This window comes from Nicotiana tabacum, chromosome 4, assembly GCF_000715075.1.
Source record: "Nicotiana tabacum cultivar K326 chromosome 4, ASM71507v2, whole genome shotgun sequence".
Lineage (NCBI taxonomy): Eukaryota > Viridiplantae > Streptophyta > Magnoliopsida > Solanales > Solanaceae > Nicotiana > Nicotiana tabacum.
The window spans coordinates 93,398,415-93,414,781 of NC_134083.1; the positions used below are offsets into that span (position 1 = coordinate 93,398,415).

The 16,367-nt window shown below is 35.7% G+C and overlaps 1 protein-coding gene across 1 annotated transcript; it reads left to right on the forward strand.

Annotated features, from left to right (window-relative positions):
* The first annotated feature begins 278 nt into the window (after window positions 1–278).
* On the forward strand, window positions 279–5,441 carry LOC107760863 (transcription factor MYB25). The gene is made up of 2 exons (XM_016578971.2): window positions 279–678; window positions 4,336–5,441. The coding sequence occupies exons 1-2, from the start codon at window positions 342–344 to the stop codon at window positions 5,199–5,201; spliced, it is 1,203 nt and encodes a 400-aa protein (XP_016434457.1). The 5' UTR covers window positions 279–341; the 3' UTR covers window positions 5,202–5,441.
* Window positions 5,442–16,367: the final 10,926 nt, after the last annotated feature.

Below are 16,367 nucleotides of genomic sequence, written 5' to 3' on the forward strand. Positions count from 1 at the left end.
CCGGGAGACAAAAGGTACACAGCTGAAATTACTCTTTTAACTCTGAAACAACCCCAAGTACAAGAACAACGCCGAAGTCTATACATGAGAAAGAGGGCAAACTAGTCATTTGAGAAAACCGCCTTGCGAAACTGTCGATGAAGAGAGCAAGAAACAGCGTAATATTTTGCAGTTGGGGCAGGTAGGTTCGGTTTCATATACAGCTATACACAAAGCGCGCTTCCCTTATATATCTATAGTCTATAGTTAGAGAGAAAAACAGATCACTTTTAAGTTTTAGAAACAGATCACTTTTAACAAACCGAAAAGACTAGAGAGAGAAAAAAACTGAAGCGAGAGTGATGGAGGAGGAGGCAGAGCAGAGCAATTTTAAACTGCGTGACGCCGCCGTCAATGACGGCGAGTCATCGGCCGTCTCTTTCAAGGCCGTAGATGATACTGACGCGATGTTTCCAGATGGCGGTGGAGACGGGAACAGCGGTGGTGGTGGTGGTGGTGGAAAAGTGAAGGGACCATGGTCGCAGGAGGAAGACGCGGTATTGAGTGAACTGGTTAGCAAATTTGGGGCGAGGAACTGGAGCTTGATCGCCCGAGGAATTCCAGGACGTTCTGGAAAGTCGTGCCGACTTCGCTGGTGTAATCAACTCGACCCTGCTGTTAAGCGCAAGCCTTTTACTGGTAAAGCACTGCGCTTTCGGATGCTCCTCTCTTTTTACAATGTGTTAAACACTTAATGAAATCGGTAATTTTAGCTTAAATATTGAATTATCTGTTTTTCTTTTATCTGGAGCCCTTTAGGTGATTATGTCTAATTTACGTTTGATATTTTAAAGTTTCATTAGTTTTTATAGGTTTTAATTCAGTCTGTTTTTTATAGTTTTAGTAGGGTTTGTGGGAACGGGGTTTAAGGCGGAAATAACCTTCCTAATGTTGATTTTGGTCAGCGGTTTCAGTTATTTCTTTATATGTTTCTGAATATTTGTTTTGACTCATCTTCTGTTCCTTATCGTCTAATTTGCGATCTATGCGTTTCTTGGGAATCTCTTTGGGCAATGTCTGTTGAGTATAGTATTGTTGAAGCAAGTCGCTGATTATTAGATAAATGTGTTCCGTACATGAAATGTTAAACTATTAACGTGAGTTGATTTGCTGCACCTTTATCTGCAATGACTCTTGGTAATGTGTACTAAATGTTGGTTTTTCTAACATATCAAGGGGCAATTGCAAGGCTAATGTAGATGCATTTATTGCAGTTGACAAATAGAAAATCTTCTGGGGGTGCAAAAGGGGACCAAGTCATGAATGCTCTATCTGTGGCTAGTTGCCATGTTTCCGTTGCTGCTTTACTGGGTTTATTCATCTTCATTTTCTTATTAAATTTACTGCTCTTGAGTAAGAAACCTCCTTATAACCTGGGAGGATTGATAAAAGCTGGGAATTGATTAACATACCTCATTAATTCACTTATTCAAAAAAAAAAAAAAAGGTCCCATTGAGTAAACTAGGCTAATGAAAGTCAATGCAAACAAAATCAGACATAAGATGACAGGTTAAAGAATGATATCAAGATTTCTAAAATCTTGAAGTAGTTTAAGTGTTTAGTTGCTCTTTTTGGCCACGGAGAATGAAGCAAAAATTTATTGTTTTATTGTTCACCAAAAAAATAAAAAAGAACAAAACTATGATGGTGTATTTGGGTTTGGGGGGGAGGGGGGGTGGGCGTTGGAGCCTTTGTGTTGTTAGTAAAATTACACGTGCTGATATTTGTGGTCAGTTATATATGACACACTGACCGTCACAAGTGTTACATCCTTAGTCTCAAACTAAGTGCATGTGCAGCTTTACAAGACAAATTGCCCCTGACAGTGCGCCAAACAATGCTCTGTACCTATCTAGTTTGTTGTTTGGCAGAATGGCCATGCTTGCTTAACATATTAACCAACCTCTGTGTCAAAGAATGACTATGTTTGCCTAGAATGACTATGTTTGCCTAACATATAAACCAGTCTGTGCTATGAGAGAATGACTACATTTGCTTGCTGTTCAAATCTCTGGTTGAGTTTGATTGTCAAAGCTTTACCTTTAGAATGGTTCAATGTCGTTTCTAATAGACCAACTGACATTAATCTGTATTTTGTATCACAGTTGTAGTGTCTGCTCGATACGAGGTATCTTTAATCTAATTGATGAGCTTTCACTATTTAGCATTTAGATTCACAAGAAGCTCCAGTATGCTTGAGAGAAAATAATTGCTTCCTTTGAGTTGTGAAAGGATCTTAAATTGATATAGTTTTGTGATTCTAATTTGAGGTGAAATCTCGTCTGATTTGAGTCAGAGTTGGAGCCTTTGGGTTGTTAATAAAATTACACTTGCTGATATTTGTGGTCAGTTATATATGACACACTAACAGTCACAAGTGTTACATCCTTAGTCTCAAACTAAGTGCACGTGCAGCATTTACAAGACAAATTGCCCCTGGCAGTGCGCTAAACAATGCTCTGTACCTATCTAGTTTGTTGTTTGGCAGAATGGCCATCCTTGCTTAACATATTAACCAGCCCCTGCACCAAAGAATGACTATGTTTGCCTAACATATAACCAGGCTGTGCTATGAGAGAATGATTACATTTGCTTGCAGTTCAAATCTCTAGTTGAGTTTGATTGTCAAAGCTTTACCTTTAGAATGGTTCAATGGCATTACTAATAGACCAACTGACGTTAATCTGTATTTTGTATCACTATTGTAGTGTCTGCTCGATATGAGGTATCCTTAATCTAATTGATGAGCTTTCACTATTTAGCATTTAGTTTCACAAGAAGCTCCAGTATACTTGAGAGAAAGAAATTCCTTCCTTTGAGTTGTGGAAAGATCTTAAATTGATATAGTTATGTGATTCTAATTTGAGGTGAAATCTCTTTTGATTTGAGTCAGAGTTGGAGAAAATTTGCTTGAATGCTTGGTCAAAAAGTAGCAAGTCAGAATGTGATGCTTGATTCCCGAATTTACCTTTCCTGATTGAGGTATGAAGGAAATCTTTACAGATCTTTTGGATTAAAGAAAGAAAGAGGAAGATGGAGAGTGTAGAAGAAAAGAAAAGAGAGGAGATCATGGTAGAGCAGTGTTAATTTTTTTTTTTTTTAATATATACAATAGAGCTGCTCTTGTAATTTGCGTTTTGAATTTGCAGTTTTTGTCAAAGATGTTCTCTTTGGTTTATCTGCTTGCAGCGCCTAATGGAATGGGAAATTGGAATATCGAGCATATGGAGCTAGTATGTCTCCTGTAGTACATAACAAGCTTGATAATATATTGATTTGACAAAACTCAGAGGAGACACCTCATATGTCTGAAAGAGATCCTATTGTTGTGTTGACTGCCAAAATAGCACCAGTTGTTAGGTTTTCTGAAGGACAATCTAGGATTAAGAAACCATTGCATTGATTGGATAGACCTCTTGACTGAACTCTGAAGTAAACATTTAATTCATGGTCAAATTTGCAAGAGAAGCAACTGATAAAATACACATTTTGTTAAGCACTATCTTAGCTCAAATAGGAAGGATTTTCTGTTCGTTCCAAGTTTACTCAGCCAAATAAGTAGAGAATTGTACATCACTTCCTACCTAGCTTTTGGAGCTATGAATACGTTACTGGAAGCTCTAGACTTTTCCTGATTTGTCAAAAAAGTGAAAAGTATCTTCCCCAAGTTAATCAAGTCTTAAAGATCATTTTTTTTTACATGTAAATGTCTCGTGTCGAGGGGGAAAAAACCCCGCTAAGTTGACAACTTAGCTTGATATTTGAGCAATGTTGTAATAAATAACTATATTAAATTATCCTCATCATGGCAGTGAAATGGATTCTCTTATTTGTGCTTTTGAGGCATTTCTTGTATTTCCCTCATCATGGCCTTCGAGTCTTGATGGATAACCTTTTAACTAGAGCTGTTTTTGGATATTTCACATTTGCAGCTTCTGCTTTTTTTTTTCCCCACTATCTCTTTTGTTTGGGAAGTAGAAGATGATCACCTCATAATGCCAGAAGAATTTAGAATTCATAAACTTTTCATTAAGATCTGCTGATGTGTCTTTCTCTGCTGTACATCACAATTTTTTGTCCTGCCTAGGCAAGTACATATCCTTAAAGGTGGTGGGCCATGTATAGAAGACTATTTTTTCTTCTGTATCCTTTTGGCAGATTAAGATCTCGATGTCCTAATGTTTCTTTAGGTATTAGTTCTTATTAGTTTCTCTATTCCATTGAGAATCTTCTCCATGTGCTTCTCTGTATGACCATATTCTTCCCCAAATCTGATAAACCTTAATATGCTGCAGAGGAAGAAGACAACATTATAATTAGTGCCCATGCTGTGCATGGAAATAGATGGGCCTCAATTGCAAAGTTGCTCCCTGGTAGAACAGACAATGCAATTAAGAACCACTGGAACTCTACATTGAGGCGCCGGTTTGCTGGGCTTAGAAAGGTTAAACCAGTACATTGTGAGAGGTTAGATAATAGCAGCATTGACAGAGTTAAGGTGTCATCTGAAGAAACCAAGTCATTTGAAGATCATAATCAACCTAAAGCCCAAGAGGCAGGGGAAGTAATCCTCATGCAATGCGAACCCAGCCAGTTTGAAGACAGATCTCCTACGAATGAAATGTCTGCTGCTCCTGAAAAAAATCCACATCTTGTTTCTGGAAGATGTCATTCCACTATTATGGAAAAGAATCCGTCTGTTTCTCGCCCAATTGCAAAAATTGGTGCCTTTGATGTGTTTAACCTTTCTTCTGCTGCCTTTGCATCATCAAGAACAGTGCCCATGCAGGGGCCTCTACTCCAGGCCTCCTCACCTTCCTTTGGCATCTGTAAACTTCTTGAAGGTGTATCTGATGATCCCGTAATACCTTTGAGATGCGGCCATGGTTGTTGTTCAGCTCCCAGCATGAGTTTCTCTGGTAGTTCATTATTGGGGCCTGAGTTTGTTGAATATGAGGAGCTTCCCGCCGTCTGTAGCAATGAGTTAACTGCCATAGCCACAGATTTAAACAACATTGCTTGGATCAAAAGTGGACTCGATAATGCTGGTAGATTATCTGGCCGAACCACTAGCCAAAGAGATTATCAAGGTAGTTCTACTTCAACTCCATTGCCAATGTCAAACTTTACGTTGCCAACTGAAGTTGAAAGCTTGAGCTGAAGCCATTTTGATGCCACCCTTTTTTCCTTTTCTTTTCTTTTGTTTTTTTTTGTTTTTAAGTAAATAGAAAATAGAAGAAGTCTTCTTAAGCGGTGAAAAAAAGAATCATCTTTTTGCTGGAAAATGTCCGACCAAGAATTTTAGGATTTTGTGAAGTTAATGTATGGCTGGCTAAGAAACGCTCATGATACATTACTTTTGTTAGAATTGTCGCTGAGAAAGAGTCAGGTTTTTGAGCCATCTGCGCACTTTTATTTATTATTCATTCACTGATTCAAGTAAAACCAGTCTTTCCTGGCGACAACTTAGCTCACTTTGGCGGCATCACCAAGCCTATCGTTATGGGCTATGGTCATTATTGGAGTAATAAAGTTGGGCATAAGTTGTGTTTTTCTTCTAAAAATTTACCTAGTTATACTATAATATAAATTTATTTACTATTTTTATTTAAGTTCGTATTTAATTACATTCTATATTTATATTTATCATTTATGTACAAAACCATAAAAATGAAGAAAATGGAAGATTACTTAAATTTAGCATCCCATTCTCTCTCTTTCACGAAACCTCCTCCTAAAAATTCGAATTTCATCTATTTTTCAAAAGATTTCACATCTCATTCTGTCTCCCTCATAGTTATCACCCAAAAGTGGTACTTCTCTCACAATGCAGACGAAAATGGCAAAATATTTGTCTCTAAAATTGCAGCACCAAAGAGTTCTTCATTGACGTCCATTAAAAAGATTCGAAACTTTAAATTCAATATTCAGAATTTACGAAATTGTGATTGTTTGGATTGGATGTTCTTGCAAATGATGGAGAATATATCTTGTAGTTTATATCTCAATTTTGAAAGAAATTGGTTAAGTATAGGGTTGGTTTTAGGTAAATTTCATATTGAAACTCGAAGAAAACGAAGTTGCATGAATTGTATAATAATTGTATGATAAATGGATCACAATTGTTTTAGAATTGTGTCAGAATTGTATCAAAATTGTATCTTACTTGTATCTGATACATCAATCCCTAAAACAATACCTGCTATAATACTATACAATCACAATACAATATTATATCAGACTTTAAGTTTAGAGTTATGATTGAAACTTGAAGAAGATAAAAATTACAATTGTATCACAATTTTTCAGAAATGTATCGCAGTTTGTATCACAAATGTATGATAATTGTATTAGTATTGTATCAGGTATTATTTTAGGTATTAATTTATTAGATACAAGTTAGATACAATTGTGGTACAAGTATGATACATTTATGATACAATTATATTTTAAATATTGATGTATCACATACAAGTATGATACAATTATTGCAACTTCTTCTTCTTCTTCGAGTTTCAATCTGAATTTTCACCTAAAACCAACTCTATACTTAACCAATCTCCCTTAAAATTGAGATATAAACTCTAAAAGATATTCTCAATCACTTGCAAGTATACCCAATCCAAACAAATCACAAAATCGTAAAACCCAAATATCGAATTTAAAGTTTCAAAGCTTTTTAATTTAATGTTTAGTAACCATATTAATTTAAATTAATTAACTGCTTATTTTTCTCATTAATCAAACGTAATATAGTAAACCTTTTGTTTATTGAATAGCGCCAAGCATTATGTGAAAAGCTACATGAATTGGCAGTCAAATTTGCATAGAAGAAGAGGGAGAAAAGAGAAGAGAAAAAAAAATGATATAATCGAATCCCTTTATTAAAGGCATTAATAATGGGATGACAGCCTTTTAAGGGGATGGTATATAAATTGTTAAAAAAGTTATTGAAAAATGAAGAACTTTGAGAAAAATGGTAAATAAGTCCTTATTATAGTATATATATATATATATATATATATATATATATATATATAGAAAAAAATCCTATTTTCTTCCCCCAGTAATTCCGTAAGTGTGTGGCATTAAATTCCAAATTTAGTTAAAGCAATAACAAAATAAGGGTACTTCTAGATATTAAGCTTCACTTCCTTTGCTATAAATTAAAATCTGAAATTCTTCGATATCTCTTTCAGCTTTGTCTTTGTGATACATACATCTCTTGCTGTTTAATATATGGCCTTTGTCTTTTTTTTATTTTAATCTATTATGAGAAGTTTTTTAGCCTAACTCATTAGCCATCTGAAAATTAAATTTTCCAGCCCGATTGATTAGCTCTTTATACTTTTATATTAAGTTCGTCATCTTAATTGAAATTTTATAATACCTTTTTAAAAAGAGATAATCTCGCCTGTGTGGGATTACTCGTAATGTCAGTCTCATACCCGAAATAAAGGGCGAGAGTTACCGTGGATTAACAGTAAGCATAAAATTATTTAATTTATGATGACTCCTTACAGTTAAAAGTACCAAAATAGACAAAGCAATAGGCTAGAGAGATTTGCGACAAATGTTAGATAGATAGGTAGAAAGTTTATACCAAAAAACAAAAGATAGAAAGAAAGAAATAAGAAGAAGGTGGGAATTATTGTAAAACTAGGACTTACCGATAATGTTATATAGATAAAGTGAGTTTGAGATACAATTATTTAATTAAGATTTGAATTGAAGATGAGACAATGAACGTCATTAGTGCAATGCTTATGCTTCAAATAGGATTAGATCCGAAAACTAAAATTAGTTTTTTGGGAAGATGGGACCGCTAGATCTTTATTGGGGGGGCTCTAATTGGCCATATAGATAAATATTGTGACGGTTTCGACCAAGTAATGTGAGATATAGTTATCGTACTAACAAAGATGAAGTAGCTTATAATTTAATTGTTTTTTGGGGCGGGAGAAATAGAATTTCACATATTTTAAAATGGAATTAGCAGTACAAATTTTAAAATGGAATTCATATGGTACACTTTTAATTTATGTGACAATTTTTTTTTTTAGTCAGTACAAAAAAGAATAATACCTCTCTCTGGTGAGATATGTTGTTCCTTTTACTAATTTAACAGTATTCCATGTTTATATTAAATTAAAGAATTTATCTTTTACAAATTAAAATAAAGAAGTGTATATTTTTATTATGATTAACTTACGAAAATTCATTCCACACATCTGTTACGTTAATTGATTTTGTAATAAGCATGAGTGAGCTAAGTTTTATCCGTAGAGAAACTAATCTCCCCGATCTTAAAAAAATAATACTAAACAAGACAAAGTCGAATATGAGAATCAATCATTTTAAATTTAGGGCAAATATGATAAAAATTTATCGGCACTCGAGTATTTGATACAAATCTAATAGATGCATGGCATATATTTGAATATAGACTTATCTCACTAATCATGATGAATTAATATACATTTTCATTGATTTTATTAAATTACTTAACTATGATAAGTTGATATAATTGGTATTAACACTCGATGCAGATAGTTTTACCGGGTAAATATTGCTTCGTATTTATATGTTAGATTTGGATTTTAAAGATAGAAAATAACTTAATTCTACTTGCAGGAAACCAATCCCAAAGAATATCATGAGAATGGCAAAGATTCTAACAGAAGATCTAGAAGCACAAATCAAGGAGGCAAGAATCAAGTTGTAACCGCACGTTCTATGAAAACTGAATATTCGAATCAACCATTTACGAAAGACATAAATCAATCAGCATAAGATGATCAATCAATCAGTATAGAAGATCAATCATGTGGATATTCGAATCAACTATTTACGGAAGGCATCAATCAATCAGTGTAAAAGATCAACCATCTATACAGAAGATCTTCTGAGAATATTCTCCTCAACGGCTCGCAAGGAAAAGGAAATCAAGGAAGCAATGAAAGGAAAAGTCCATTCTATTTCTGGAATGAAATCATCTTGATTGATTCTGAAAATCAACTTCCTTGGGTTGCTGCTCAATCATTACACTATCACGCCATGAAGAATAGAGACCAACTCGCCATATATATTCTATAGAAGATACCAAGGATTGACATACTTTGATCAAACCAATTTCAATCTCTTTATTCTATTTCAAACAAGCATTATAGTCTGCCATAGATTTCTTGTATAACTAAGAAGAGAAGAGAGAGAAAAGAATACTGGTAAGGCATTGTATAAATTATAAAAGAGAAGAACAAAGTGACCAAAAGTTGTTGGTGTATAACAACATCAACTCATCTGTACTAAGTTACTTCATATTTGAAAGAGATCACCCTTGTAACCCAAGGGGACTGGACGTAGGATTCACTCTGAATCCGAACAAGTATAAAATATTATGTGTCATTTACTTTCTGCAATTTGCTTTCTTATAATTAGTTTTGAAAAGCCCAGTCAACTAGAACTCAAGTAAGTCGACTACCTCGCAAAAGAAAAGAAAATTTTCAATTCACCCCCCCTCCCCCCCTGCACTTTCAATTAGTATAAGAGCTAGTCTCATACTTTTTGCTTAACAACTTGTGAGAAAAGATCATGGCAAATCAAGTAACTGTTGGAGCACTCTTTCAAGAAGGAACGTCGCAAGTTAGGCCACCATATTTCAATGGACAACACTTTTCGCACTGGAAAGTGCGAATGGAAATTTATGCAAAATCCTATGATGTCAAAGTATGGCGCATTATCAAAAAGGGTAACTATCCACTACCAGCAGCAACTCAACCACCTGTTAATCCTGAAGATATAGATGAATACGCAGACGAGCAAATGACGGTTCAAGTCAATGCTAAAGCACGAATTTTACTCTATAATGCTATAAGTGGAGAGGAATATGAGAAAATCTCAAGTTGTGATATAGCCAAAGAAATGTGGGATAAACTGGAAGTCACTTATGAAGGAACCAGTAAAGTGAAAGAAACTTGGATAAACATGTTGGCTCATGATTATGAACTCTTCCAGATGAAAGAGGGAGAATCCATTGAGGAAATGTTTGCAAGGTTCAGCAAAATCATTGGCGATCTAAAAGCCTTTGGTAAACCCTATTCAAGTGGTGATCAAGTTTGAAAAATTCTAAGGAGTCTACCTACCACTTGGCAGACAAAAGTAGTCGCACTCGAATCTCAAGATCTAAATAAACTTTCATATGATGAACTATAAGGAGATCTTATAGCATTTGAGAAGACCCATCTCAAGAAAACAAATCTGGAAGAAAAGAAGAAAACGGTTGCCTTCAAAGCTACAACTGAAGGACCTGAAAATGATATTGATGACGACCCAGAAGCTCTTGAAGAAGAAATTGCCATGGTATCAAGAAACATGGATGGATTAATAAGAAGGTATAGAAACATAAGAAGGGGAAGGATTCCATCCAAGAGAACCAGGCAATACAATGAACAAGACAAGAATGATGAAAAGTGTTATGAGTGTGGAAGCTATGTGTATATTCAAGATGAATGCCCAGATCTTAAAAGAAAAGTCTCTAGAGGATTAAATAAAAACAAATCCTTCGGAAGCTGGAGTGATGAAGATAGTTCATAACACGAAGAAATAGGCTTCATGACCATCTTGGAAAACAACATGAACAGATACTATGGCTGCTGGACTGATGAAGATGCATCAAATGATAAATGCAAAGGAGATACTGAGAATTGTTTCATGGAACGAGGTGAAACAAGCGAGGTAAGATTCTATAACTGTGATAGATGTAATTAATTGCAGGATATCCTTGACCTTACCCTAAAGGAGTCTAAAAAAATATTGAATGAACTAAGAAAACTCAATAGGGCAAATAAGGACTGGGAACTTAAACTTGAAGTATGTGAAATCGAAAGAGATGTACTTCAAGATGAAGTTCAGGAATTACAAATGCAACTTAATGGCATGCGGAAGTCCACAAGTCACAGTGTTGTCAAATCTAACCAGGCAACTTACAAGTCAACTGAAAAAGGACTGGACAGAACTGAGTCCACAAGTACTAACACAAGTGGGAGATCGAAAACTGGATCAACCCCTGTGTGTCATTACTGTAACAAAGTTGGTCATAAATACTCATTTTGTAGATTTCGTAAATCAAATGTCTCATGATGGATTTGAAAACCGAAAAAACCCCTGATTCTAGTAAAACTAACCAACCAGGACCCAAGCAAGCTTGGGTACCTAAAAGAAGGTGATAATTCTATTTTGCAGGAACACCACAGAAAGAGTCGCAAAAGAAAATGGTATTTAGACAGTGCATGTTCCAGTCATATGACGGGTGACAAAAATCTATTCAAAGAAGTCACAAAAATAAATGGAGGAAATGTCAAATTTGGAGATGATTCAAGAGGAAAGATAGTTGGTACTGGCACAGTTTCATTCAGCAATAATTGCGATATTACAGAAGTATATCTAGTGGATGGACTCAATTACAATCTTCTAAGTATAGGTCAACTATGTGATTTGGGATACAAAGTTAAATTCAAGAAAACTGGGTGTGCTATTGAAAATGATGCAGGTAAGATTATTCTTCCAGGAAAAAGGTATGGAAACGTCTACATTCTTGATGGCATTGAAAATCTAGATAGTCATATCTGTTTAGCATCCATATCCGATGATCCATGGCTCTGCCATAAAAAACTCGGTCATGCAAGCATGCATCTTATTGAAAAGCTCTCCAAGCATGACTTAGTTATTGGTCTTCCTAAGCTCAATTTTTCTAGAAATCATGTATGTGATGCATGTCAAATTAGTAAACAAACTAGAAACTCTTTCAAAACCAAGGACATTGTGCCTACTACCAAGCCTTTACAATTGCTTCACATGGATCTGTTTGGACCTACTAGAACTTCCAGCATTGGAGGTAAACAATATGCTTTTGTTATTGTTGATGACTACTCACGTTTTACATGGGTGATTTTCTTATATCATAAAGATGAAGCATTGAAAATTTTTGAGATTTTCTGCAAAAGAATTGAACGATAAAAGGGGCATCTTATAGCAACTATTCAAAGTGATCATGGAGGAGAATTTAAAAGCAGAGTTTTTGAAGAATTCAGCAACGATCAAGGATACACTCATAACTTCTCAGCATCTAGGTCACCACAGCAAAATGGAGTGGTTGAACGTAAGAACATAACTCTGCAGAATACAGCAAGAACCATGATACTAGAACATTCTCTCCCAAATCAGTTCTGGGCAGAAGCAGTTAGCATAGCTTGTCACATTCTCAACAGGTGCTTAATTCGACCTATTTTAAAGAAAGCTCCATATGAATTATGGAAAGGTAAGAAACCCATATTGGATACTTTTATCCTTTTGGAAGCAAATGCTTTGTCCACAATAATAGCAATAACAATCTTGGTAAGTTTGATCCAAGGAGTGATGAAGGTATATTTCTCGGCTACTCGAATAACGGTAGATCTTTTAGAATCTATAATAAGTGTACACTATGCATAGAGGAATCAGTTCATGTTATTTTTGATGATAATAAATCTATGGCCGAGAAAGGAGATTTTGCAGGTGATGAAGAAATCAGCCAAAATCAGCCAAAGATCAGTGAACAGAAGACTTCAAAAGAAACTGCTGACAATACGATTGAAATCCCACAGTCGATTAATGAAGACATCAATGAGCACGATCAACCTCAAAATGAGTCGACTAATCAATGTACTGAAGTAGTACCAAACGAGTGGAGAAACGAACCAGAATATCCTCAGAAGTTCATCATTGGAAATCTAACTGATGGATGAAAACAAGAGGAGCTTTAAAGAAAAAGGCCAACATCGCACTCATATCTCAAATAGAGCCAAAGAAAGTTGACGAAGCCTTGAAAGACTCAAGTTGGGAACAGGCTATACAAGCAGAACTTGATCAATTTGATAAAAATCAAGTTTGGACATTGGTGCCCAAACCAGCAAATGCAGCAATCATAAGAACCAAATAGGTATTCAGAAACAAAATGAATGAAGAAGGTAAAGTTATCCAGAACAAAGCAAGGCTAGATGCTCAGGGTTACTCTCAACAAGAAAGAGTCGACTATGATGAAACCTTCACTCCGGTAGCACGGTTAGAATCAATTCGTATCTTATTAGCATATGCTTCTTTTAAAGGTTTTAAACTTTTTTAAATGGATGTTAAAAGTGCGTTTTAAATGGCTTCATTGATGAAGAGGTTTATGTTAAACAACCTCCTGGTTTTGAGAACTCACAGTTTCCTTATCATGTGTTTAAGTTGGCTAAAGCTCTTTATGGGCTAAAGCAAGCACCTAGAGCTTGGTATGAAAGACTAAGCTCATTTTTGGTTAGTCATGGATTTTCGAGAGGAATTCTCACATCTCATGCAAAGTGAGTTTGAAATAAACATGATGGGAGAATTAACTTTCTTCCTTGGACTCCAAATTCATCAACCAGATGAAGGGATCTTTATTTGTCAGACAAAGTACACAAAGGAGCTAATACAAAAATTTGGAATGGATAATGCCAAGGCAATTGGGACTCCCATGAGTCCAGCTATATCTCTTGACAAAGATGAAGAAGAAAATCAGTAGATGAATCAAAATATCGTGGAATGATCGGACCTCTACTCTATTTAACTGCTAGTCGTCCTAACATAATGTTTAGTGTATGCAGATGTGCTAGGTTCCAAGCAGCTCCAAAGGAGTCACATTTAACTGCCGTGAAGAAAATTATTAGATACCTTATTGGAACTACTTCAAATGGATTATGGTATCCACGTCTTAACAATTTTAAGCTTGAAGGTTTTTCTGATGCAGACTTTGTCGGTAATAAAGATGACAGGAAAAGTACAAGTGGAATGTGTCAATTGCTTGGAAAATCACTAATTTCCTGGTATAATAAGAAACATGGATTAGTTGCACTGTCTACAACTGAAGCTGAATACATTGTCATTGGGCAATGTTGTGCTCAACTACTTTGGATGACTCATCAATTAACTGATTATGATCTTTCGTTTAAGCCTGTTAAAATTTTTTGTGATAATTCTAGTGCTATATGTCTTTCAAAAAATCATGTGCATCATTCTAGAGCAAAGTATATAGATATCAAATATCATTTCATTAGAGACCATGTTCTTAAGGGCGACATTGAATTATCTTTTGTTAAAATAGAAAATCAATTAGCTGATATTTTTACTAAGACTCTTTTAGAAGATAGGTTTAAAACCCTTAGGGAATCACTTAACATTATTACCTTTTTCCCAAATAAGGCTATAATTTTTGTTTTACTTGAAAGATTGCGTATCAAAATAGCTTTTGGTAAAAATCTTCTGTTACTATGTTACTTTATTATTACTGCATGTTGCATTAATTATGCACCTCTATTTTTAGCCTTTATTTCCGCCTTTTTGGCTTACCGAGATGGAAACTGAATCAATCAGTCATGTCTCTTGCCTTTCTCTGCCCCGTCAGTCATGTCGATTCAGTCACGTCGCTTCACTCCTCTCTCCACCTCTATAAGTCCGCCTCTCCCTTGAAGTTCTCTGCATACTCCCTTCAATCATCCTCTCCAATGGCTAAAGCCTCAAGAAATCATTCTGCTTCCACTCGTAAAAGCACCCGGTCTAAAGCAAAAACCCCCTCTCAACCATCAGAACTAGTCACTATTAGATCTGACCACTCTAAGGGTTTCTCGTCTTCTTAAGAAATCATCTCTGATAATGCTAGAGCAGAAAAGGCACCAGGGAAGCGACCCATGGAAGAAGGAACATCAGCGTACACTCCGAAGAAGGTGAAGATCTACCTGGACAGTGCGCGAGAGTCCGAACTAAGCTATTGGGAATCTCATAATAGAGATAAGTTCGTCTCATTCAAAGGTAAGACAATCGCTAATGGAAGGATCATCAATTTGGAAGAGATGGAAGCCCTAAATTGTAAGGTAAAAGACTTCTTCACTTTTCAAGGTTGGGAATATTTCTTTGCCCTAACCTTTCCAAATGTCTATGAATACTTAGTTCGCATGTTCTATGCACATCTTCGCTCCCAGAAATCTAATAAAATTGAGTCACTCGTGTTAGGTTAACGTATTATTCTAAACTGTTCTACTTTTGATACCCCTTTTAAGTGTAAAATGTATGGTTACTCTGCTTTGTTTAAGAACTCTTTGCCTAATGATTTTGAAGTGTCTTTTGAACAAGCCAAAGAATGGCTTGCTGATTTCCTGTCTGATCCCTTGCCAAACCAATTAAATCCCAGTAACATCAATTTTGAAACCCTATTCTTGCCCACATTGTTGCCACTACTATTCTTCCCAGAACTGGTTCCTACACCACTCTGTCTCAAAGGGACACCTTTTTGGTCTACTGTCTTCTTACCAAGCACAAGGTGAAACTATCCTCCTGGGTAATAAATTTCATGATTGAATGGGCTGAAGATCCCTCAATCCTATCCTACGGGATGGTCATTACTCACCTCCTCGAGGCCTTTAATATCCCTTTTTCTAACTATCCATATGTATCTGTTTCTAAGTGCTATAACAACAGGGCGTTTGTTGGTATGGGATATATCGCAGTGTATGGTACTTGGGTAAAGAAGCAAGAAGTTGTTGCCAAAGTGATCCCCTCAAGTTCCAAGGTAAAGGTTGATACTCCTCAGACTGCCATCAATAATCCAGAGATGCTTGAAAAGATAACTGCACTTGATGACAAGCTGACTGCCGTCAAAGAACTACTGCTAGCCACTCAGAGCTCAGTTGGAGATATCTATGCCATTGCAAAGAAAATAGGTTCTGACGTGTCCAAGTTAAGAGTTATGGTGCTGAAAATCGCAAAAAAGGCAGTGAAATCTTTCAAGGAGGTGCATGATCGAGTGGATGGAGTCTCAGTCACATTGAATGCTAGCTTTGATCGCTTCAAAGAAGCTATCTACAATACCTTTACCTATTTCCTCCGTCGTTAATCTGTGTTGGCTGTTTAGACAATTTCTTTTAGTCTCTGTGGATAATTTTCTTTTGCATATTTTTTGGATACTCTATGGATGACTGTAATTAGGTATATTGTCTGCTAATCTTATCTGCTAGTAGTTAATCTTGCTTAGCCCTATTTTTGATTGATGCCAAAGGGGGAGAAGTAGAATACATTTCACTAACTTTGCATGATGCAGGATATATAGTTGATTGATTGAGCAACAATCAAATAGTATACTAACTTGCAGGATACAGCTTAGTCGACTGAGTAAAGACAACTACTGGCATCTGAATAAGGGGGAGTCAATTCAAAGTACATCTGAATGAGGGGGAGTCAACTCCAAGTACTCAATTTACCTCACACCAAGTTGAGGGGG